A 27627-nucleotide genomic window follows, 5' to 3' on the forward strand; every position below is an offset into this window, starting at 1 on the left:
GTAGTGGGTAGGTTTTGTGATCCAATTATCTGGAAATATTTTTAGTCAGATTGATCAGAAAAATTTTGCATAATTCCTAAGACCCCTTATTATGTTTGAAATATTAAAGCATATCTACATGTAATACTAATATTTCTCAGATACTTTTCTTTCTTTCTTTTTTTGGGGGGTACACCCATTGGATTTCAGGGGCTATGCTTGACTCTGCACTCAGAAATCTCTCCTGGCTCAGGGACCATAGGGGCTGCCAGATTGAATTCATGTCTGTCCTGGGTCAGCCGCATGCAAGGCTAATAATGCCCTACCAATGTGCTGCCAGTCTGGCTCTCAGATACTTTTCTTATTTAATGAAAATCTCTTCAGGTTATTTATCCGATTTTGTGCTAATATCTTTAAAGAAAGTTTTAGAATATTTCAATACAATTATTAGACTTAATATCTTCAATCAGGAGTTTGGTTCATTTTCAAGATTTAAAAAGTGGGAGCAGAATTCTAAATCATTGGGCTAACTAGTCATCATTTACTTGTTTGTTGTTCTTTTTTATGGCATAAAAAGTAGCTATTATGAATTTATATCTATTCCTTAATAAAATATGCCATGAATATAAATTATTTTAATAAGAAAAAAATAAGAAAATATCTAAGATACAGTATAATTGCTAAACTATATGTTTCTCATTGTCAGTTGACTAAAATTTAGCAATGTTATTTTATGTTAATTTTATTGAATATAGCTAATTTCCGCTTCACATAAGTCCTTAAGTACTTTTGTTTTAGATCTATTAATAAATTGAAAACATTTCCACTTATGATTCTTCAAATATTCTATTAGAGTCTTCTTTTTCTGCAAGGTTCTGGGAGCATCTTTGTATTGTATTATATTTGCACAAATCTCTTAGACTTTATCCCTTCTTTTACTTTTCAGTTAATTTTCTCACTTTTTAAGATTTGCTCATTTAAATTACTTATGCTCCTCTTCAATGAACCCCTTTTTCTTTCTTCTGCATTCTTTGAGACCATGGATTTTTATTTTAATAAAGTATGTATTTTCTTTTTTCTTTGCTGAGTTTTTTTATTTTACAAATTAATTAAAATGATTTAATTCTGAAAAAAGTTTCTATTTGTTCCAGGGATTGAAAGAAATATTTGTCCCATTTATTTTGATATAAAATTTTCTCAAAATTGTTCCTAAGATGTGTTTTAAAATTTTTGTCTGTGGAGATTGTTCAATGGTTAGGACCCTGTAACAGATATCCAGGAATTTGAGTAGCTCCCTATTATATCCTTTTTTTCAAGGCTTGGCTAAGTGAGGAAATAATACTGCATTACTACTTCCCCATAATTCTTCACTATCATTTCGGAGATCATGGCTTCATCATCAATAGGCTATGGTGAACTCTTCTATTAGGTCTCTTTTGTTACTAATCCAGGAGAGAGAAAAGAACCATCTTTAAATTTCCAGAAAAAGTAGAAATGGAAAGTTAGGCAAAGGATCCTATGTAACATCCTCCAAAATCTATAATATCATAAGTCACTTATATAGACACTTCTAGATCAATGATTTCAGATACGAGATTATAAACATTATTTAGAAAAAAAATTAAGTGAGAGGGAAAAAATAAAATTACCTTCCAGTATATTTCTGAAGCTAAAATTGGCAGTTTTATCCATGGAACCTGATTCATACTCCTTCATACTCAGGCAAAATTCCACATCTGCAGAGGAGGGTAACCTTGGGGTCCGGGCTTTGTCATGGTTTCCAGGGTTGCGCCGTAAGGGTCCTTCAGGAGTTCCATCACATAAAGCCTGCTGACTGTTGTACTCTTCCAAGCTGCTACATATAATCTGCACAAAATACCTTTTTGTTAAATATTTGATCCACTACTCTCTTAAAAGGAGGTTGAATTCCCTTAATATTATTTAACTTTAAAATTATTGGGAGTTAATATTTTCTAGAAAATGGTTGATTAGAAGCCATATTGGAGAGTTTCAAAATAAATATGAAAATTAAAATATAGAATAAAGTTTTAATACTATATTTTATTATACTATACATAATATAATTATACAATATTTATTCACTGAAAAAGTATTTAAACATACATTTATTAAAATACATTGCATATATACATATACATATATATAAAGCACATTCTCAAGTGCTGATCCTGGAGGTGATATGAGAGTCAACCATACTTCTATAGATACATGACTCAATCAGTAGTAAGTGCTAAATAAAATGCAAATTTGTTAATGCAGATATGTTTATTAATTCATAATAGCTAGAACAATGAAATATTTCCCTTTGAGCTTTTTATCAGAAAATAAAGTCCCATTACCTACTTTTGAATCTGAAAACTAATATTTTTGCTTGATAATTTCTGCTTTAGAGGTTTTTGGATCCTCATGTGGTAGTTCAAAGTTTATTCCTGGTTTTTAGTCCATGGATAACTCCTGGCAGTTATCCAAACAGATTACCAATACGATGTCAAAGATAAAATCATTGTTGGTGGTATGCAATGCTAATATAATAAACCTCTTGTGCTATACCTCTGGCCCTAAATTGCTTCTTTTCAGTATTTTCCACTTAATAAGTATGTTATGAATGTTGACTACTATTTTATAAGCATAATTTTTTCTTCTCTATATATCTCTCTACCTGAGGATTCTATTTTATATTTATTTGGGAGATAGGGGAAACCTCCTAAGTAGTGAACAGTATGTCTAGGAGATACACTGGTGCTTCTGATAAAAGCAAATTGGCAATTTAATGCTAGAGCCCCTTGGATGGCTTAGGACTTTTCATTTAATTTAATTTAATTTAATTTGTGTTGTGTTGTGATGTGATGTGATGTAATGTGATGTGATGTGATGTTATGCTATGTTATGTTATGTTATTTGGTTTGGGGGCCACACCTAGCAGCACTCAGGGCTACTCCTGCCTCTCTGCACTCAAAAATCACTCCTGGCAGCTTCCGGGGACCACATGAGATACCAGGGATTGAATCGAGGTCTACCACATGCAAGGCTATAGCTCCAACCCTGACTTAGGACTTTAAATGTCAGGACTACCCTATACCTTGTCAGGGGTCTGGTCCCTCCATTGCTACATACAACTGTGTTTGGAAATTATATGGCTAGAAAGTAACTACAGGGACATTGCTTACTTCTGACTTTGATCCAATTTTGTAAATCCTAAGGTTCCCTCAAGCACAGCCAGAATGGGGCTGGTGCGGTGGCGCTAGAGGTAAGGTGTCTGCCTTGCCAGCGCTAGCCTAGGACGGACTGTGGTTCGATCCCACGGCGTCCCATACAATTCCCCAAGCCAGGAGTGACTTCTGTGCACATAGCCAGGAGTAACCCCTGAGCGTTACCAGGTGTGGCCCCAAAACAAAACAAAAAAAAAGGCACAGGCAGAAGGATGTGTTTCTATTAAGTGTGTACTTTATCCTAGTGTTTTTTTTTCCAACTTAATTAGAATTACACTGATACCATATTATAATAAACCAGATTGCAACTTAGACCAGTTCCAAGCATTTGTCCCTGACCCTTCACCAGAGCAACAGAAGACCACAGAAGGATATTGACAATAGTAAACAATCTCCTGTTAAAATTCAGAAAACTAGGTTAATATTTTGAATTTTCCCCTTCATATTTCACAGGAAACATATGTTGGACTCTTCCAAACCCATAAGCTCAGGAATGGCTAGTCTGTTCCCAAACACACAGTGCAATATTAACTTAATATTAATTCCAATGATGTATTCCTACAAAAACTCACAAAGTAGCCATAGTAATAAGAAATCATAAGACAAAATTAAATTTGGAGTAGAGGTTGATTAAAGACATTAAAAATATCTCTGGAACTTTCACACAAAATTTAAACAAGTATAATAGCAACAAAATTGGTTGGAGTAACTACGAGTGAAGAGAGCAAAACACATCTGAAATCCTCAACGAGTTCCTGAGTAGGAGAAAATTTGTGGAGGTGAAGGAAGTAAAATAGAACTACTAATGAGCACAATGCAACAGATATAATGGGGAATTATTGTAGAATCCCACTAAGCTTAGTGAGTGGCAATTGCAAGCTGAAAGTCCTAGCTAGTAATAACATGCTTTATAATCTCTAAGGTAAAGACTTTAGAATGAACATGCAAAAATGTTTAATAAAGTCAAAGAAACAGTAACACAGGTAAAGAAAGCATGCAGTCTAAAATGAGAAATCTATAAGCTTTAATAAAAGGACTAAATATTTTGGTAGGGCCAGAGCAATAGCACAGAGGATAGGGTTTTTGCCTTGAATGCAATCAACCCTGGTTAGATCTCTGGCATCCTATATGGTCCCTGATCCTGCCAGGAGTGATGTCTGAGTGCATAGCAAGGAGTAGCCTCTGATAGATACCAGGTGTGGCCTAACCTCTCTACCCACGCCCCAAATTAAAAACTGAATGGAAGGCTTTGAGCATAAAGTTAAAGCAGCTGAGTATAAGATAAGTATGCTTGAAGATGAGATGCATGAAATCTCTAGAAAACATCAAAATTTAATCTCAAAATAAAAGAACAGCACATGGGTTCCATAAGAGTAACATAATAATCATCAGTCTCTGTGCACAGCAAGGGGATTTTAATGATTAATTAGTCAAATTAATCATAGCTGAGAGGTTTGCTGAATTAATGAGTACATGTACCCAGTTTCAAGACATTCAAAGGATCTGTCAAAAGCAACAAAATAAAAATAAAGAATAGTGAAACCAAACAGATCAAAGAAGGAAATTACATAAAAAGGAGTGTCCTTGATATTAACAATACATTTGTCAAGTGAGATTCTAGAGGCAGAAGAAAATGGTGGAAATGATTACAAAAATCTCAGTGTTATTAAACTATCAACAATAGCTAGAATATCATTTATATTTGAAGGAATGGTTTATGGTTAGGCTAAGGACTATTCAAGTCCAGTTTCTTCAGAGTCTTGAAGCTAGTTTGTATAAAGCATTGAAAATCATTCTTTAAGGTAAGACAGACTTCAAAAACATGCGGACCTTCTACAGAATGTTGGAAATAAAACAAACGTCTTGTTAACGATCTCACTCAATGCCAACAGCCTAAGAGACAAGACTGGCAAGAATGATCAGAAAACTGAATCCAACTTTTATGTTTTCATAAAACATGTGTTTCAATAGTCAGAGAAAATATCTCAAAGTGTAAAAACAATAAATAATATTTTTAAACCAACAATGCCTTACAAAAAAGTGGAAATATTTACATTAGACAACATGGAAAATATATGTCAAGTTATAAAAGTAAAAAAAGTTATTGGATCCAAATCTTGGTGCATACAACCTATATTTTCCTCAGTGTAGATCCTCAATTTACCAGTTTGGCCAGTACCATTTGTTGACGAGGCTATCTTTACTCTGTTCAGATTCTCAGTTCCATTGTCAAAAATTAACATTCCATGTCTAAGGTTCAGGATTGAAGTCTAGATGGTCTGTGTATAATCTTCTGGCGTCTAAGATGGATCCACATGGCATATTTTCAAGGTGGGAGATTCCCCTGTATTGTAAATAAGTATGAGTTCTTATCTCTAGTAGATAAGAGCTTGTTTATATACGTGGAATTTCCCCTTTTTTAGTGTGCCTTTGCAGGAAGAAATGGTGCTTCATTATATTGCCGGTGCATTTGGGGGTGAAAAGAACAGAGAAACAAGTCACACACCCAAAAACAGTTCTTCACAACAGCCACAGGAACCAAAGCCCACCTGGGACATCCTGAATACTACTCGATCTCCAACATGTGCCAGTCTAATATGAGATCCTGACAACGAGGAACTTGGGAACAACTGGACATAAGAACAGGTTATCCTACCTTACCAACTAATGATAAACCAAATTGGAAGACTTACCACACTATGGGCTGTGTAAAAGCCAAGAACGTGATCTACAAATGACTGGCTAATAGAACCATGACCGGGCAGTATGTATTCTGGGACCAACAAGAAAGCCCTAGTCTAGGGTATGGTCTACGTCCTACATAACAAACATGACCTCCAAAGCCAGAGTCCTGACTGAGGCAATTGCAACTGAACGGGTCTTCCGGAATAATAACGAAAGACGATATCCCAGACTCCATCCGAGCTTCAGCGCAAGGGCCAAGAACACTAACCACAGAAGACAGATTAAAATGACATCGATGAAACAGAACTTCTAAAATCACAAAGAAAGTCATCATCATAAGTTCCACTCCTTGACCTGTGCAGAGACTGAGACCCCTAGATTTAGAAGTCTGTCTTTATCATCCAGATCGGAGCAGAAGTCTTCCAAACGGCACAAAAACACCAAGGGGAGAGTAAATGAACGTGAAAGGAGTCTATAGATAATCCCATGACAATATATTCCAAGGGTAGGGAAACCCTGTATCTCTTAGGCCAAGAGGATTCCCGTTTCAGATGACCCCAACATGTGCCTATGTGGGGGCAGGGAGAGAGATAAAAAACACTAAATAATCCTTTTTTAAAATTTTTAAATTTTTTATCTAGTTTTGATCGAATTCTTTGTTTTGGGGTAAATATTGAAGTAGTTGTTCATTTTTAATTATATATTTACTTTTTTTCTTCTTTTCTCTTCTTCCTCCTTGCACCTTGTCATATTTCCTATCTCAAGACCATGGCAACTCTGTGGTGCATATTTTTATGGCTGAAGTGCTCACTGAATATCTTATTTGATTCCTCTTTTTGAACTGCTGTGGTGTTTCACCTTCTTCTTTTCCCCATCGTCTCTCAAACCAAGGACGAGAGCCTCTAGAATGACTCTGCTCATAGTCGGCGTAGTCGATCTTTACCCTATTATGTTACCTTTCTCTTCCTCAAACAAATCCACATAACTTGATCTTTCTAGTCCTGCCTCCCAACTAGAGGGGGCAATAATGGAGGCACCAAGACCAAACAGTTATAAGGCCACTAAGTAATTAACTAGACACAGAGGGGACCACACATTCTAGCAGCCCCTGGGGGGAAGAGTGGAGGATATGGGAGGCAGGATGGGAGCAGTTGTGGGAGGACAATTTGGTGGTGAGAATTCCCCTGATTCAATGTAAATATGTACCTGGAATATTACTGTGAACGATATGTAAGCCACTACAATTAAAATAAAAATTATGTCAAAAAATTACCATTCCAAATACAGGACTTTGTTCTGACCCATCAGCGAGTCTATCCTTTTTCCACTAACATACAGCTTTGATTTTTATAGCTAATCTAATGCCACTGAAATCCAAAATAATGGGCATGGATTGGCAGGATTAACATCACTAAAATAGCAATACTTCCCAAAGCTTTGTAATGTGATCCCTCTAAAGATACCCATGACATTCTTCAAAGAAGTGGATCACACACTTCTGAAATTTATTTGGAACAATAAATACCCTCGAACAGCTAAAGCAATCCTTGGGAAAAGGAATATGGGAGGCATTACTTTCCCCAATTTTAAACTGTATTACAAAGCAATGGTTATCAAAACAACATGGTATTGGAATAAGACAGACCTTCAGATCAGTGGATTAGGCTTGAGTACTCAGAGAATGTTCCCCAGACATAACATCATTTAATTTTTGATAAAGAGGCAAAAAATCCTAAATGGAGTAAGGAAAACCTCTTCAACAAGTGGTGTTGGTACAAATGGTTTGTCACTTGCAAAAAGCAAAGTCAGACCCCCAGCTAAAACCATGTATGAAGGTAAAATCCCAATGGATTAAAGACCTTAATATCAGACCTGATACCATAAGGTATATAGAACAACATGTAGGGAAATCACTCCATGACATTGAGACTAAAGGCATCTGCAAGGAGGAAACTGCACTCTCCAAACCAGTGGAAGCAGAGATAAACAGATGGGAATATATTAAGCTGAGAAGCTTCTTCACCTCAAAGAAAATAGTGCCCAGGATACAAGAGCCCCCAACTGAGTGGGAGAAACTATTCACCCAATACCCATCAGATAAGGGGCTAACATCCAAAATATACAAGGCCATGACAGAACTTTACAAGGAAAAAAAAACATTTAATCCCATCAAAAATTGTGGAGAAGAAATGAAAGACAAAGACTCTTTGTCGAAGAAGAAATACAAATGGCCAAAAGGACATGAAAAAAATGCTCCACATCACTAATCACCAGGGAGATGAAATCAAAACAAGTATGAGGTACAATCTCACGTCACAGAGATTGGCACATATCACAAAGAATGAGAATAAGCAGTGCTGTTGGGGATGTGGAGAGAAAGGAACTCTCATTCACTGCTGATGGGAATGAAATCTAGTCCAACCTTTATGGAAAGCGATATGGAGATTCCTCCAAAAACTGGAAATTGGGCTCTCATATGATCCAGTTCTTATGGATATACCCTAGGAACTCAAAAATACAATACTTTAAAAAAATAAACAATGTTGATAATCCATTGACAAGACTCACAAAGAATGAGATAATCCTAGTAAGTCAAGTCTTAAATAAAGGAGAAATGTCACAAGAAATATAACAAAAATTCAAAAAATCAACTAGAACTACTTCAAAAATCTTTATTCCATGAAACTGAAGAACCTAGAAAAGAATGGTTTTTCTAAAATTCCGTAGCCATCTAAAATTGAATCGAGGAAACATAATGCGTTACTATTATGATAATGATCATTAGAAATCATCACTATAGACCAGAATTCAGTGCTGTATAGAGATAAGGTGGCATGAATGATACCCTTGCAGTAACAATATTGTATACACAGTGCCTAAAAGAAAAAGGGAGAGAAATAGAGAAAAAGGTCTACCCCTGAGGCAGGCAGGTGGAGGAAAGAGAGAAACTGAGGACTTTGGTGGTAGAAAAAAAATGTATATTGTATGACTGAAACTCAATCATAAACAACTTTGTAACTGTGAAAATAAATGTTTATTGTAAACGATCTTGTTACCATGATGTTTACAAAATTTTTAATATTAGGGAAGAGAATATGCCTGAATAGACAGATAAAAATCAAAGAAATATATGAGGCAATCAAAAGCCTCCCCAAAACAAAATATCAGGCCTATATGGGCTTACTACTAAGTTCTTCCAGGCTTTTTTAAAGCTAAAGTGAAAGTTATTGATCTAAAATTTTTGAGGCAAACATTACTTTATGCCATGAATGGAAGTAGACAAAGATTAAATTTCAAAATAAAACTACAGACCTTTACCCCTGCTGAACATAAAAGCAAAGAAATTCAACAAGATATTAGCAAACTTAGTAAAGATGATACACTATGACTAATGAGGAACAATGCAGTATTTGTGATTAATATACACAAATTAATTGATGTGATACATTATGTTGATATAACAAAACATTAAAATCATGCATCATATAACTGATGTCAGAAAAAAGCATATGACAAAATACAATACCTATTCATAATAAAATATGAATATATAATATATAAAAGTTGTGGGGCTGGAGAGATAGTATGGAGGTCGGGCATTTGCATTGCATGCAGAAAGATGGTGGTTCGAATCCTAGCATCCCATATGGTCCCCCAAGCCTGCCAGGGGCTATTTCTGAGCATAGAGCCTGGAGTAGTCCCCGAGTGCTGCTGGGTGTGACCCAAAAACCAAAAACCAAAAACCAAACAAACAAAAAGATATATAAAAGTTGAAAAAAACTTTTCTGAATATAGTTAAAGCCATTAACCAACAGACAATATATGATGAAAACTAAAAGACTTCCTTCTAGGATCAGATACAAGACAATGATGGCCACACTTACCACCACGATTCAATGTAGTAATTTAAGTCCTTGCAGTAGTTACAGTAGTGTTATAAATTTAAGATAAAGAAATTTATAGATAAGTAAATTGGCAGGCTACAAAATTAACAGATTAAATCCATGGCTTTTCTATATACAAGAAACAAAATAAAAAATAAAATAAAAAAGAGAGAGTTGGGTCCAGTGCAATAGTACAACAGGTAAGGCACTTAGCTGACCCCTGCATTCCATATCACCCATCGAACTTGCTAGGAGGAGAGAGAGAGAGAGAGAGAGAGAGAGAGAGAGAGAGAGAGAGAGAGAGAGAGAGAGAGAGAGAGAGAGAGAGAGAGAGAGAGAGAGAGAGAGAGAGAGAGAGGTTACTATGAAAGAGATTACTCTCATTTTCTGGGTTCTGAAGCTTGAAGCTTGATTCATTATTGCCAGCCTCAAGGTTTTATGCTATTCTTTTTTAGTTTTCCTCAAAGCTTAGTTTGCAATTATAAATAAAATACCACAAGAGAGTCCATTATCTATTTCCAGCAAGGTTTTCTGACTGATGCAATCATATTTTCTATTAATTCTTTCCGTGTTCAATCTCCTGTGACCTCCTCCCTCACTTTTTGTAAGTCTTACCAAGCATTCTTCTGCATTTATTGTCATAGACTAGTTTTGGGGGTGTGGATCACTTTCTCTCTAGACATATGCATGTGTAACACTCATAGTTTTTGAGGGAGAGATGGATCCCAAGGTGTGTTCAGGAGTCTTAAAATATCTCCTAGTAATTCTAAGTCAATTAGTTCAATATATTGCTTAGAAAATGCAGTGTTGGTGTGTCAAAGGGTTAATATGGCCACCACAGAAGTGCTAGGGGTTTCCCTAGAGAAAGACCTTGTGAATCTTGGGTACACTGAGCTTTGAATGGTAGTTAGCTACATGCAAGATATGTGCATATTTGAATTCTCGTCCTCTCTCTCTTCCTTCCTCTTTCTCTCTCTCTTTGGCAATTTTTCCATGTACTGCATTATATCAAAAATGTACCCTAATTATCTAAAATATTATGGCCATCCATGCATAAGAGCTATATAGTACCAACTAGGTGAAATATGACAGTTCAACACTAGAATATTAAAAGGCAGTTCTTAGCTGTTTGAGACCTAACAGTGGGTTATTTTTTATAAATCTTTATTTAAAGTGACATACTATGAATCAGAATGTTCCTCCCCACAAGAGATTGTAGTTAAACATTTACTGTCTTTACTGCACTCTATATTACTAGTACATATATTATTAAATATAAGATATATAACCAGAAAGTGCTTACACTTTCTAACTTATTATAGAGTTGAATTATTTATATGTGTATTACATTTTTATTTCATCAATATATATTTATATCTCCCAGATTTCACTTATAAAAGGAAAGATACATAAGGTGCTTTTGATAAAGCAAAATAATATTTGGTAATAAATTTCTTATAGTATCTAGAAAACAATAATATAAGCACAATACATATAGCAGATACATTTATATTTATCTTTTTCGCTATTATCCTTACATTATAAAGTTGTGCCTAATTAAAAAATGTAGTTATAATAAATCATAATTTTACTTTTTTAAATTTTTTTTCTATTTTCTTTATTTTTAATTATGAGAACAAAGGTACAAAGAAAGAGGACAAGGTAAAGTTACAGTGGAAGGACAATCACCCATAACATAATTCTCAGAAGTCCCCTTGCTGATATCTTAACTTTGAAAGAACATCAAGATAAATAAGACAGAATCCATGTACAATTATTTTGTCCCTCAAGTCCCCAGATTGTAACACATTATAATATTTCTTAACAGTACACAAAGCAATCTAAAGTCATAAAACTTACGTAACTCCTTAAACATTACAGGCATAGTATTTTCTTACATTTCCATATACATGCATATTAGCTTACGTTAACCTCAAATTTTAAGTGAGTTCTTTTTAAAGATTAGAGTCAAAGGAGCACAGTAAAAATGGTGTTAGAGTGGCAATTGTTGTTTGCATAGGCCCACCAAAATATGAGGGACATGGAAAGAAATAACCTTGGCCTAAGTACAAAGAGACCCGACCCCTGAAGTTTCCTGGCATAAGACCAAGTCTAGGCTTCAGGCAAGCTAGATCATCCAATCCAAAACATTGTCTGTAGTGCCAACACACTTTTATTTTTCACACAGTCTCTGTTGTTGGTATCATGTTTCTGTATTAAAGATCCTGGAATCTGCATATCTTACATTGAAGTCAGGATGTGGAGCATCCTCTCCTTTCACCTCACAATCAAAGGGCAATGCAGGGAGACCTGTCCTGTAAGCAGGTCGTTGTCGTTGTTAAGTCTTCTCAGTGTTAAGGGAAGTCTCTTTTGAGCAGGTCAAAGTCTGAGCAGTGTAGGTCTTCCGTGGTAGAGGATTGCTTCCAGGTGATGTTATAGACCAGCCTGGATGTTTCGTGGATGGCTTCCCTGGTTCAGGGGAGAATGGATTATGCCCTTTCTTCTGAGGTCTGTGCCAGGTTGTTATGTCAATGTTCAGGGTGTAAGGTCCCTCTTCACTACAAGATTTGTGTGTTCCAATCTCTATTAAATAGGATCTTATTTGTATGTATAGTATTTTCCCATTTTAATGTGCCTATGCAAATAAGAAGCAATGCCACGTGGTGTTATTGGCGCATATGGGGGCCATAAGAACAATTCCAATGATTCCCATGACATGGTTCAATCATAAGCATTAAACTGGGGGACTCTTCCACCAAAATTCCTTGTTAAACAGCTCAAAAAGAGAAGATAAAAAGTGGTTAGAATCATCACTGTATAAGACAAAATTTAGTAAGAATTATAGCTGTCCAAAAAAAAACCACAAAATATTCTAAAGAAATACGTGTCCATTTTATGTATCTTGAAACAATTTGGGGTTGTCACACACAATGCACATTTTTGGACTGTGATTAGGATTGTACACTACTGAAGTTAAAAAGAGTAATGTAGGTTAGTGATGTTTGAGAGGGGGTTAGAGAGTTAAGGAGTAAAAAAGAGCTTTGTATGGGTGTGGAAAAGGGCAGAATACAAAATAAGCATTCTGTATTGCAAAACATAACAAAAGAATAAGGAATATTCTAAATACATGAAGTACATGAAGTACGCGCGGGGGCTCACGCCCCCGCGCGATTCTGTAGTTTTTGGATGCCTAGGGAGGAATTTCTCCCCCCCTCCCCCCAGGGCCCTATTAACCAGGCGTGGCCTTGAAGACCCACCAGGTTTGGGGGGACCTTGGTCCCCTGGACTAGGTGGTAGGCCATGGGGCCTGTGGCTAGCTGTCCTGCCCAGAGCCCCCAACATACCAGGCAAAGACCCAGAAATCCTGGCATGCAGAGTGTTCTGAGCCCAGCTGTGCCTCTGTAGCTTTTGGATGCCTAGGGAGGAATTTCTCCCCCCTCCCCCCAGGGCCCTATTAACCAGGCGTGGCCTTGAAGACCCACCAGGTTTGGGGGGACCTTGGTCCCCTGGACTAGGTGGTAGGCCATGGGGCCTGTGGCTAGCTGTCCTGCCCAGAGCCCCCAACATACCAGGCAAAGACCCAGAAATCCTGGCATGCAGAGTGTTCTGAGCCCAGCTGTGCCTCTGTAGCTTTTGGATGCCTAGGGAGGAATTTCTCCCCCCTCCCCCCAGGGCCCAATTAACCAGGCGTGGCCTTGAAGACCCACCAGGTTTGGGGGGACCTTGGACCCCTGGACTAGGTGGTCAGCCCAGGGGGCCTGTGGCTAGCTGTCCTGCCCAGAGCCCCCAACATACCAGGCAAAGACCCAGAAATCCTGGCATGCAGAGTGTTCTGAGCCCAGCTGTGCCTCTGTAGCTTTTGGATGCCTAGGGAGGAATTTCTCCCCCCCCTCCCCCCAGGGCCCAATTAACCAGGCGTGGCCTTGAAGACCCACCAGGTTTGGGGGGAACCTTGGACCCCTGGACTAGGTGGTCAGCCCATGGGGCCTGTGGCTAGTTGTCCTGCCCAGAGCCCCCAACATACCAGGCAAAGACCCAGAAATCCTGGCATGCGGAGTGTTCTGAGCCCAGCTGTGCCTCTGTAGTTTTTGGATGCCTAGGGAGGAATTTCTCCCCCCCTCCCCCCAGGGCCCAATTAACCAGGCGTGGCCTTGAAGACCCACCAGGTTTGGGGGGACCTTGGACCCCTGGACTAGGTGGTCAGCCCAGGGGGCCTGTGGCTAGCTGTCCTGCCCAGAGCCCCCAACATACCAGGCAAAGACCCAGAAATCCTGGCATGCGGAGTGTTCTGAGCCCAGCTGTGCCTCTGTAGTTTTTGGATGCCTAGGGAGGAATTTCTCCCCCCCCTCCCCCCAGGGCCCAATTAACCAGGCGTGGCCTTGAAGACCCACCAGGTTTGGGGGGACCTTGGACCCCTGGACTAGGTGGTCAGCCCAGGGGGCCTGTGGCTAGCTGTCCTGCCCAGAGCCCCCAACATACCAGGCAAAGACACCCAGAAATCCTGGCATGCGGAGTGCTCTGAGCCAAGCCGAGCCTCTGTAGTTTTTGGATGCCTAGGGAGGAATTTCTCCCCCCCTCCCCCCAGGGCCCTATTAACCAGGCGTGGCCTTGAAGACCCACCAGGTTTGGGGGACCTTGGTCCCCTGGACTAGGTGGTCAGCCCATGGGGCCTGTGGCTAGCTGTCCTGCCCAGAGCCCCCAACATACCAGGCAAAGACCCAGAAATCCTGGCATGCGGAGTGTTCTCATAAATCATAATTTTAAAATAAATTCTGGGTTATTCATATTTAACAAATGAGGATCCAAATATTTAGAATTTAGGTAACTTTTACATAGATAGCTGATTAAATTAAGGAATTCAATATTTTAACAAGGAACTTAATAAGTAGAGACTCAAATGTAATAGCTATCTTTCTTTTTAATATTAATTTATTTTATCTAAAGATCACTTTTACATAGTCGCTCTTAACATATTTGTTTGTGCCAATCTCGTTCTAACCCCAATCCAACCATCAATGTAAAATTCCCCCCACAATTGTTTCAGAACACCCACCCTTTCTCAAGTCTACCCTCTTGTAAGGCACAAAATAATATATTTTATATTGCTTGTTTACAAGTAAATGGTAATAAAATTATTTTTTCAAATACAGCAGAAAGAAAACTTGCGAAAATTATAGTATTTCACACTGAGGTCATTAATTCATTGTCAAAAAGTTTACTGAGCCATTGTTACTAGTTGATGTTTCTGTTACTTGTTTTGTTTCTGAACAATAGGAGACTTTGAATTCACATTGATATCTAAATGTTTATCTAGATCCACAGTGGTAGCTAAATGACTGCAAACATGGAATTTTGATCAGTTTGATGTTTCTAGGGAGACGATTGATTAAGTGATGTAGCTGGGTTATTGGTGAAAAAATAATTGTGGGCAGTACAGATAATGGTAAGACTTCTGTAGGCAAGGACTTCATCCACCTTTTCTCCTGAGTTTGCCCATTTTTCAGCCCCAAGTTTGGTGTACCTATGATTTTTCATGGCTTGGTTTACATCTCTTTTAAGTATAGAAAGAGTCTATAAAATTGCCTGAAAGCAGACATGGTGTGGGGCATGATTTTGGCTACCAAACCTTTTGACAGTGTAAAAAAACAAGGAAAGGTTGCCCATACTTGCTCTGACAAAGATCTAGTGATGTCAGCAAAGTACCATACCAGCAAGTATCTTTTATGAGAGCTTGATTTATTAGTAATATTGCATTATATATTACATTGTATATTACGTTTAGTCTTTTTTATTTATTTTATTTTATTTTATTTTATTTTGGGCCACACCTGGTGAGTTCAGGGTTACTCCTGGATATGCGCTCAGAAATTGCTCCTGGCTTGGGGAACCATATGGAATCCTGAGGATCAAACCCAGGTTCCACCTGAGTCAGCCAGCTGCATGCAAGGCAAATGCCCTACCACTGTATCATCACTCAAGCTCCTGCACTCTGTCTTTTACATTTTTATAGAAGGTTTTGTTTTAAAACTTCATTTCAAAATGCAAAATCTAATAATTATTACTGGAACTTCTTATTTAAGGTGTTTTTTTTTGTTTGTTTGTTTTTTTTGTAGCATTGCTTACTCTTTGTCCATATTCAAGATTTCTTTGGGGGCTTATTCCTGATTCTGTGTTCAAAGATCACTATTGATGCTCAAGAGATTATCAGATTCTGAGTATCAAATCAGAGTGAGGGTGAGGCAGAACAATAGTACAACAGATAGGGTTTTTGGCTTACATTCAGCTATTCTGAGAACTTGGCACCCCATTTATTTTCTCAAGCTGCCAGGAGTGATCTGTGAGAACAGAACCAGGAGTAAGCCTGAGCATTTGCTGGGTAGGTCCAAAATAAAGAAAAAAAATTAAACTGGAGCTAACCCTGTGACAGAGCTTACCTGCTACAGTGCTATCGTTTCAGTTCCTTTTGGTACTCATATTTACAGAATTGATCACTTCTATGTCACAAAAATTGACTTCTATGTACTGACTTCTATAATCACATTCTCACTGAATTGTGGCCTTCTCTTAAACCACTACTTTTTTAATGATGCCCTCATTCAAATTTATATGCTTTAAAATAAGAAACAAAAACAATAACACTCAAAACAAAAAATAAAAATTTAGGATTCTAACTGGAACCTGAAATTCAATATACCCTTCCTGTGTGATCATTCCTTAAAAAGTAAGAGGATTACATGCAAGGAATAATTTAATAAGTAAGGTCTGAAGCATGTTCCTATCTATTCAGGGGACCATGGGTTTCAAGAATTGAACCCAGTACCCTAATCACTATGTCTTTCATTGCCCCTTATTTTAATAATAAAGTATTTCATGATATTTGTGAAATCTCTCCCTTATTCTTTTTTTGTTTGTTTGTTTTAGGGACCACATCCAGAGATTTACCCCTTAATCAATGCTCAGGGATTACTCCTAAGAACAATATAAGATGCTCATGGATTGAAAAATTGATCAGGTTTGCAAATCAAATAATGACATACTCTGCAGTACTGTCTCTCAGACACTGATACTCACTAAATCCTTTAACTTGGCTAAATTAAATAGGTTTGAATGTACCTATTTTTACTGAGATGCCAACCACAAAGAGTGTACAATTGATTGGTCAGGAGAGAAAATCTATTCTTATGACCAAAATTAACTGAAATATTAACTTCCAAATCATTCTTTTATTTAGCATAGAAAGGGAAGTGTGTTGTAGCATGAGTAGTGTTGGAATAATACATATTTCAATCAAAAATTATTTTAACTAACTATATCAATGTGGAGAAATTCTAAAATATTCCAGTATTTAATATATCTAATAATACCCACTTTCTCTAAGGTTTCCATCACAATGATGACTTTAAAAATTTTATAAAGACCAAATAATCTAACATGCATAAAGCAATTATTATATTGAATCTACTATAGAGTGATTCATGATTACTGCTATTTTCATAAAGAAGGACAAGGCCTCTGATCCCCAACTTGTTTTGAGTGATCTTTTGAATATTAATAATTATAATTATATATACAATTATTATATTATATATTACAAAAATATATAGAATAATTATAGATAGGATAGTTTAAGATATACTTACAATTTCTATATATAAATTCAAGACTATATCATATGCTTAACTAATAATTTTATATAATTTGCCTTCATGAAAGCTATTGGTGATAATGCTTTAATATTTATTAATATTATTTGAAAAACTAAAATTCTAAGAATAATTCAGGAACTTGCAGAAATCTTATAGCTAATTGTTACAAAAATATATTTTCAATCATGTTTAGGCAATTCAAATCTTATAATTTTCCCATTATATATTTCTGCTTGCCATTATACAAAATAGTAAGAATATATGGTTAACATATCCTTTTTATGTTAAGAAACATTCAAAGATTTCCCAATACTTACTAATTTTATTTAATAGATTTTATAGTTATCTGAGAAGGGAATTATTCTTTTAACATTGGTTATGTGTAATCTATAGTGGGGTCAGAACATTAAGTATCCCAAGTTAACTGAAGTTAGATTAGAATAGCAGATGTATTGCTGGAGAAAGTGGACATAAATAATGTTATTTTAAATTTAAGGAAATAGCTATAAACTTTCAGTTATTAAAAGCTACAGGATCAAATATTGTATTATGACACAAGAGGCTTTTCTGAAAAAAAAAAAAGTATAAGACATTCCACCAAATATTTCTAAAGAAAAAGAGAGATTTGTAAAAACTAGGCTGTTGCTATGGTTACCCAAAACCCATGATTCTCTGCTGTAGTCTGGAATTTTCTTTCCACTATTTGCTTCCATGTGATGTGTGTTTTATCTTATGAATAATCTCCCTAGTCACATTTCATTCACTACTGTTCCTAAGGTAACAATTTTTTTATTTTGATCCATTATAACTACTCTATAATAATCTACCTTTTCTTTTAATGACTAACTTTATCTCTATGTGCTTAAAATTGAATCTGATTATATTGAAGTAGTGTATTTATTCTTTAATATTATTAGAAATCCCTCCAAAAATACTGGACCCTTTTAATTGCTAACAAACATGATCCCACTTTAAAAGGTTTTGCATTAAACAAATAGATGAACAAACAGAAAAAAAGGACAAATTCAAATATAAGCTTAAAAATTAGTACAAATAATCTTATTTTATATGTTATTTTATTTAACAGAAAATTCTACCTGTAAAGGTATTTTATATCACTTACATAACAATTATAAATAATATAATGTTTTATATTCTCAACTGTAAGTTCAATTTTTATTGTAGAACATAAAGAAAGAAGCACATAAAGTAATTTATTATAGATTTTGAGTAAATCACTGATTATTTTGGCATCATGTCTCCTTTACCTTGGCAATTAGTTCTATAAAGAATTATTATGTAAGGATCTTATTGAAAAAATAATCACTCATAATTTATTTTTGTATGTATGCTATCATCAAAATTAACATTGTTATGGCTTTTAGTTTTTTACAATGTAACACATTTATAAGGCTATTTTCTGGAATCTTTAGATATGAAAAATAGCAACAGTTTCCTCCTAAGAGTAGTTGACAGTTTGGTAAACAAAGATAGATTTCCTGCACAAATACCTTCATTACTCTTAATAAAGTTCTTCCATTTGCGACAACAGAAATTATACAATGACCACTTTTCAAAGGAAGCTTAAAGATTCCATTTGGAAAATGTAAACTTAGTAAGCAAGAGACAGATGAGAAAAATCATTTATATGTGAAAATAGTACAAGGCATAGACTCATAAAGAACCTTTCTATCTTGTTTAAATGGCCAGCTAAATCTCATAAAATATATCTACAAAGAAGATGTACTGTGTTTGCCATACAAACAAAAATGCATCCTTTTTATGATAGTTTTAAAATGGTAAATAACTACCATTATCTTTGATAATTTGAGATATATCTTAGCAGATAGAATGTTCACACGCTTTGCATCTGGGAAGCTTGAATTTAATTCTGCATGCTCATAGTCCCCTGAGAACTGCCTGGAATGATCCCCTAAGCACAAAGCCTGAAATAGTTATTGAACATTATCAGGTAGACTTCAACATCATGCCTCTAAAAGAGTACAGACAAAAATTCAAAATAAAAATGTAATAACATATAAATTAAATTTATAAAGTTATCTTTTAATTTGTATTATACTTAGAAAGTCTGGACATTTTTTTAGTAGAAAAGTCTACCTTAATTTCTGTAAATAATGAAAAATATGAGATAAAATGGCCCTGTCCTTAGGCTAATGAATCATAACAGTCATGTCCTTGAAAATAGTCTGAAGTGTTTGTAGCCAGGTTAACAGAGAATGTATCTCATCTCTGCTATATAATTATTCTGTGATATTGTGATGTTAATTAACATCTAAAATAATAGTTATTTTAATATTTAGAAAAGAAAAAATTGTAGTTTAAAATGCACAAAAATTCTTGTAATTGGGTATGTGCCCAAACTATTTTATTTTTATTGTGTATCTATTTGAGTCTTGTTTTTCTAAATATAAATTTTAAAACAAAGAGTTTATCTATATAGTTTTACCCCAACTTTCTTAATGGTGATAATAATAGACATAGATCTTTTTTTTGGAAATGACTCTTGTAGTTTTTCTGAAAACTCTGTGCATGATTTTTACATAAGGTCAGGAGTTTGAAGTATTAATTTGTTCACTGTAAGAATTTTATTATTTTTAAAAATCAGAAGATTGGGGCCAGAGCGATAATAGGACATTTGCCTTGCAAGCTGATGACCAAGGACGGACCTCGGTTTGATCCCCTCATGTCCCATATGGTCCTCCAAACCAGGAGTGATTTCTGAGTGCATAGCCAGGAGTAACCACTGAGCATCACTGGGTCTGGCCCAAAAACCAATAAACAAACAAACAAAAAATACTCAGAAGATTGATTTAGTTTATTTATATGGTATCCAATATTTCATTTATTTAATGAATATTTGATATATTTTTATTATTTATATTCAAGAGATATACAATAAATAATCAAACTTAATTTATTCTAACCTAAAGACCAAATTGATAATACTTAAAAAAGTACACAGGTATTTATGCAACTTTAATTGCTAACTGTCCTATCTATTTATTTATGGTGAGAGCACTTAATAGGGTAACTCTACATTTGGTAAGAGAGAACAGGAGATTTATGAAAACGTTTCTGATAAAACTACAACCAAGCTTCCTTTATGCTTTAATCTTATGTATTTGACACAGCTTACCTGCCAAGAGGAGAAGAAAGATGCTGGGCTAAGTAAATTAGGGTCTTCCGGATTGCTGCCTCCCATGTATTGATCTGTGCAAATGTCACAATTTTCTGCATCTCTCCAATCCCAATATGGAATAGTGAAGTTTTCATCTCCTGTGAGATTCTGAATTTCTTGTTCCCACAGCAACAAAAAGAGTCTATGCCAAGGTAAAAAACCTGGTGCTTCATGTGCAAAATCAATGTCTTTCCAGACTTCAGATCCTCCAAGCAGTGTGTCCCTTGACACATAATAATGCATCCAGACAAAAAGATCATAAATGTTGATGTCACTAAACATTGGTGTTGATCCATTATTCATCTGGTTATAGGTAGCTTTAGGGATGACATAATCTGGACTGATAGTATGCTTCGCTAAAGTGAGATAGGCAAGAAATTTATCCTTTTCTGGGACACTCAAATCGAAGATGTTTCTTCTTACCAAGAGTCTTCTTTCAGTGCAGTTTTGTCCCCCAAAGCCAAATTTGCAATTTCCACAGTTGAATCCCATAAAGTTACCAAAACACTGGCATGTCCTATTATAAAAAACAGAGGGCCACGACTCCCTATCATCCACCCCTTTAAAGGGGAATTGTTTGCCAACTGGTGCATTAGAAAGAAGAATATCCTGACAGGAACCCCTGCCAGACAGCTGTCCACAGGGACTCCCATCACCTCTCCATGCTGGGCAGCATTCCTTCTCTATCAAGTTCTTGGAGGAAGCACAAGCGCGAGGAAAGTGGGCCACAGCAGTCTGGAAATTCCATAAGAGAAAATAAACAGCAGTCAGGAGCATTCTGGCTCTAGTCCTTACAAGTCTGCTTAAGCTAGTTAATTGAACCATACACTTCTCTTTCCTAGTTATTCATTCCTACAGTGACTATCACATGTTTTGGCTGAGACCCTATGTAAGCTCCACTCCCATTTGCAGCATCAAGCACTTTTAGTCTTTATCTTAAGCTTTAACTTTTCTGAAAAACACATGACTCTGTTTTCTCTGGAATGGCCTGTATCCATCAGTGAAAGTAGCACATGTTAAAACAACAAAAATCATCACTAATGGTTTAATATTTACTGATATTGAATAACAGGAATACTAATGAAACTTGACCTAAGTAAACCCCAATTAACTAAAAATGAATGATGATTTTAATCTAAAAGTAAGTCAGAAACTGAGTTTCTCTTATTAAGAAAGTTTAGGCAGTGTTATAAAATTTGCAGCAACCAACTTTGAAAAAAGAAGTGTCTAAAAAGTAGATTTTATTCTTAAAAGCCTAGAAACATATGAAAGTATATTTATGTCTATTATATTTTATATAAATATTTATTAGAAATGTAGCTTAACTAGTTTATTTTGTTGCAGCTTGTTAGCTCTCATAATCACTTTTTTTTTTCCTCATAAGAGGAATGCAAAGAGGTCACTTTGATCACTGGGGAGTCTGCCAGACTGTGGAGGACTATTCTAGTAAATATTCCAAAGAAATATTTTTAAATTCTGCAGATACATATTTAACCCATAAGTACCAAAAACCATGAATTACATGAATTTTTATTTATGATACAGTCTTGTGTATGATTTTCATTTAAATAGTGATTTAATAGTTACTTTTTCATAAATACAAATTTATTCAGTAAATATGTGTCTAACATGTGAATTCAGGGATTATATTTTTATATTTAGTGAGCTATATTAATTAAACATTTAGATAAAGTATGAATTTTAGCACCCTCACTACTTTTTCAATGGATAGTAGAGATGACTACAATTCACCAGCCTCAATCCAAGGCAGTTTGACAGTTCTGTGATGGTGGGATACTGAAAAATATGAGTTATTTGGGATAATAGAGTTGAACAAATTTTTTATACAGGTTTTTGTTTTAAGGTTATGCTTCTACCAATGTACTTGGAGGACTGTATAGTGCAAATGATTGAAGCTGAACCTTTGTTTGTGAGGTTTGATCTTTAGTCTCCTGAGTCTTTTCCTCCAGCCTCAAAAAATTTTTTTAAAGGATTATCAACATTAGAAAGACAAATAAGAATATAGGTCATGGTTTAATAAGTGCTAACTGTAGTTACAGGAACTAAATTCTATTGCCTAAATGAAAGTACATTATCACATAGGCACACTACAGAGTATTAAGCCCAGAGGAATTAAAAAATGTCATGTTTTGGGGCCGAAGCTGTGGCACAGGCCGTGAGGTGTCTGTTTTGCGCACACTAGTCTAGGATAGACCATCGATCCCCCAGCATCCCATATGTTCCCCGAAGCCAGGAGTGATTTCTGAGTGCATAGCCAGGAGTAACCTCTGAGCATCAACAAAAACCAAAAAAAAAAAAGGCATGTATTAAATGAAAGAAAATTGAAAGGCCTAAAGTTTATTTGTTCCTGAGATCTATCCTACCTTTGTGTTTTTATGTATTTTATTTTAGTTTTGGGACAACACCCCCAAAATAGGCTTACTCCTATTTAAAGTTCAGAGATCACTTCTGGCGGGTTCAAGGGATTATATTAGAGACCAGGTTTGAACCCAGGTTGGCTACATACAAGGCAAGCACCTTACCTACTAGACTATTGTTCTAGTTCCTCTGTTCTTATTCTGTCCAGTTCTCAATGCTGAACATATCCATGAAATAAGGAGCAAGTGAGGGAGAGAGTGGAAATAAAGAAAGCATCTGTATCTGTTTAGCTGTGCAATCCTGAGGAAGTCTATCACTATTGCAAAGATATGGGGTTGTCAGTAATTCTATCTCTTCTCTTTCTGCTGTAATTTAATTCATGAATTAATATCCTCCATGCAATTACTTCAAGACTCAAAATAACCTTAAGGTGGAAAGAGTAGACTGTAAGAGGCAAAGTTCTTTTGTAAATGCTGCCTCTGGCTGACATCAGATAGTCATCACATGAGTTTCACAAGGGCGCTTAATCTTTTCCTTCCTTCTTGTTTCAAGCCGCAAAGACAAAAACAAAGGGCTTTTTGTCAAATCCAAAAAGTCTTAGGTTGCATTACTTATGTCACATGTAGCCTGTGTAACTCTGTTCTATGTGTTTATAGACAAAATTTATTTTATCATGTTCAATTTAATTATGCATTTGGCTTTACACTTACCTTATTATTAGAATCCCCAGTGAAAAATAGGAAAGTCATCTGCATCATATCACTGTACTTCATTCATCCCACCAGCCCCAGTCTACTTCTTTTATAATCTCTTAATTTTCTTTTTAAAGATGATTTTTCTTAAATTGATAGACATTATTTTTCTTAAATATAAAATAAGTATAATCAAATATAATTTGGAGAAGAGACATAACATTGAGTTCTATGTTTCTAGGTGTCAATATTGACTAAAAATATATAAGTTCCTAGGTGGGGATGAGGCCTTTCTCAGCACAGCACCTTTACCCCTTCTGCTGGTGGGTATAAAGAAGGGTAGTAGTGGCAAAATAATTTCACAGGCAATCAGTTAAAGTTTCAGGATAAGCCATCTTTATTTCATGGCCCTAACCATTATGTGCATTTTCTACCTGGATTCTAGCTAAGCCTTTTCCACGCAGTTTCTTCTCTGCTGCTCTCCATAATTCCCTGCTCCTTTTTCTGCTTCCCCCTACGCAACACCTTTTATTCTTTATTCCAAACCACAGACCTCTCCTAGTGTGGGTGGGTCTGACCATTCAGCTGATATTAACATAGAGCATTTGGGGGAAAGTAACCTTACAGTGGAAATTAAATATATATTCAATAAGTACGTTAAAATTAAAAATTTAATTATTGACTAGTTAAAACATTTATTTTCTAGTTGTTTTCATACATTATTCACCACTCATTGGCTTTGACCTAGTTAACTCACTCTTTTTTATAATCTATGTTCATTTTTCCAGCTTTGGATTTTAGTTTTCCTTTTCTTTTATTTTAATATTAACTATAATGTATGGTAAATGAATAATACAATTAATTTAGTTTAAATAGCTAACTATTTAAAATAAATTTTAATACAAAATAAACAATTAAACTAAAAATTTGATGTAAAACACCTGATCAATATCGATATTCAATAACCCTTTTATTTTTTTTATTTTTTATACTCAACATGAAGTGTTATTAAAAGTTACTAAAAGATGAAGTCAGAGCAATGGTATACCATGTGGAGCCCTTAACTCACACACAATGAACCTGAATTCATTTCCCAGCACCTCATATGATCACCCATATCCTCTAGGAAAGATCCCTGAGTGCAGTCAGGAGTAAGACTTGTGCACCTCTGGGTGTGCCCCCCCCAAATGTTTATGCTGGGGTTTTGATAGTGGATAAAACAGTTGCGTTGCACATGGTCATCTAAATTTGATTTCAGCATCCCAACTGTTCCTTGAACATGTTTATAAGTAATTCCTGAATGTAGAGCCAAGAATAAGACCTGAGCATTGACAGTTGTAGCCCTTCAAACAACAAGATATTTGCAGTTCTCTCTCTTTTTTGGGGTGAGGGGTACCCAGAGCTTACTTCTGGCTTTGCATTCACTTTCTTTCATGCAATTATTGAGCAAAGAAACTGTATGCTTCTTTTCTATCCATTTCTCCAATGGGCCCCAAGGTCCAAGCCCACTAATCTACAAAAACTGACACCACACCCTAACTCCAGTAGTTGTCCCCAGGAACTGAGTGGCTACATTAGTACACAAAACTTCCTGGATGCTTTAGCATCTGAAACACAATACTTCAACCTGTGCTCAGAAATTGCTCCTGGCTTGGGAGACCATAGAGATGCTGGGGATAGAACCCAGGTTCGTTCTGGGTCAGCTGCATGCAAGGCAAACGTCCTATCACTGAACCACTGCTCTGATTCCAAGGGTTAACCGAATATTCTGTCCCACAATAATTCCATAATAATTCTAGTAAGCAAACAAGAAAAATTAGATATAAACTGGCCTGACAACTAAAATACAATTTCAAGAGCATAAAAATAGATTATCAAAACAGAAGCAGTAGCTCCTCAATTTAAAATAATGAAACGAATCAGTATTGGAACAGTTAGGAATCTAAAGCTCCACTGTGAGCCCCATTACAACTCAAATGGCAATGTGTTTTTGGGTCATCAGAGCTATCATCTTCATTCTCTTTGCATGATGTTTGCCTACGAGGTTTCCCCATTGTCATGCTTGTAGTTTGATTTTTTTTCCTACGTGTTATGGAGGGGTTCATTCATTAGAAAGAGTGCTCAGAAGCTGCTGTGCACCTCTGGCCCTATCCTGGTTGGAAGGGTCCAAGACACTTTAGTCTCTGAGATTCCCACGGGGGGGAGGGCACTCTCCAGGCTGGCATGCCTAGGTGCCCCTCAATTGCCATAGCGGTGGAGGTCTGCACTCACCCTGGTCAAGCAGGTCCAAGTCTCTCTCAAATGGCAATGTGGAATCATGAACTCACCTACATTGACAGGGACTGAAGTCCTGGAAAATCCTGATGTTCAATAAAAGTCTTGATTCTCATCAAGGAAGACTTCAACTTAATATTCAATGCAATGCTAATTGAAATTAACCAGTGAATTAAAAGTAAATTTAATATGCTCAAGAAATAATTAAGGACATTAAAATCCATTCAAAATAAATTGAAGTAGTTAAAGAATAACATATCAAGCTACAGAAAAATAATTTTGCACAAGAACTGGATCAGCATAAATGAAGACAAATTTACCAGTCATCAATCAACAGTAATGAAGTGCTGAAACAAATTCTCTGTGTTTGGCCCAACCAAGGACACCAAGTGTAGTGAACAGAAATGTAGCACAGAATGAGAGAATGAAAGAGAGAGAGAAAGAGAGAGAGAGTTAGAGAGTACAAGTGAGTGAGTGAGAGAAATAGAGAGTGAGAGATTAAGAGAGTGAGAACAAGAAAGAGAAAAGAGAAAGATTAAAGGGTGAGAGAGCAAGAGTGAGAGCGAGCAAGCAAGCAAGAGAAAGAAAGAGGGAAAACAGGACTGACCCTGGTTTGACCCCAGCACCCCATATGGTCCCCTAGCCTTCCAGGAGTGATTTCTGAATGCAGAGCCAGGAGTAACCCCTGAGCCTTGCTGGGTGTGAACCAAATAAATAAAATAAAGTAGAGATCAACATGATGAATGAAATATATTTTCTTTACTTTTCTTAAACTGTTTAAAAATTAGCATATGGACATGGAAACTTATGCTGAGTGAAGTAAGTCAGAGAAAGAGAGATAGACACAAAATAGTCTCACTCATCTATGAGTTTTAAGAAAAATAAAAGACATTACTGTAATAATACACAGAGAAGATAGTGATGAGAGCTAGAAGGACTGGCCCACGGCATGAAGCTTACCACTAAGAGGGGTGTTTTATTAGAGAAATAACTATACTGGCAACTATCATGATAATGGTAGTAAGTGAGAGAAATAGAATGCCTGTCTAGAATACAGGCAAGAGATGGTGGAGGAGGGAATGCAGGCTATTGGTAGTAAGAATGTTGCACTGGTGAGGAGGTGTTCTTTTATATAACTAAAACCCAACTACAAACATGTTTGTAAATATGGTGCTTAAATAAAGATTAAATTTAAAAAATAAAAATTATCATAATGAAGAAAGATTTAATCATACTAGTATTCATTTTTTCCTCTAGGGAGGGAGGGAGGAGGTAGGAAGGAAGGAAGGAAGGAAGGAAGGAAGGAAGGAAGGAAGGAAGGAAGGAAGGAAGGAAGGAAGGAAGGAAGGAAGGAAAGAAGGAAAGAAGGAAAGAAGGAAAGAAGGAAAGAAGGAAGGAAGGAAGCAAGGAAGGAAGGAAGGAAGGAAGGGAGGAAGGAAGGGAGGAAGGAAGGGAGGAAGGGAGGAAGGGAGAAAGAAAGGAAGGAAAGGAATGAAGGAAAGAAGGAAGGAAGAAGGAAGGAAGGGAAGAAGGGGAAAGAGACGGAGGGAGGGTGAGAGAAAAAGCTTCTGCTCCTTAATACTTTTTCTTTGTTGATCATGATTTTATTACATGCAGAATTTAAAATTCTATCACTTTTATATATCACTTAAAATACCC

The 27627-nt window shown here is 36.1% G+C and overlaps 1 protein-coding gene across 1 annotated transcript in view; it reads right to left on the minus strand.

The window, feature by feature from the left end:
* Window positions 1–21400, minus strand: part of TYR (tyrosinase) — a 67164-nt gene extending 45764 nt beyond the window's left edge. The window contains exons 1-2 of the mRNA XM_049781333.1: window positions 20582–21400; window positions 1629–1845 (exon numbers count right to left, since the gene is read on the minus strand). Of these exons, the coding sequence (XP_049637290.1) occupies window positions 1629–1845; window positions 20582–21400 (1036 nt within the window). The remainder of the gene's footprint in view (window positions 1–1628; window positions 1846–20581) is intronic.
* Window positions 21401–27627: the final 6227 nt, after the last annotated feature.

Source organism: Suncus etruscus, chromosome 9 (assembly GCF_024139225.1).
Source record: "Suncus etruscus isolate mSunEtr1 chromosome 9, mSunEtr1.pri.cur, whole genome shotgun sequence".
NCBI classification, from domain to species: Eukaryota; Metazoa; Chordata; class Mammalia; order Eulipotyphla; family Soricidae; genus Suncus; species Suncus etruscus.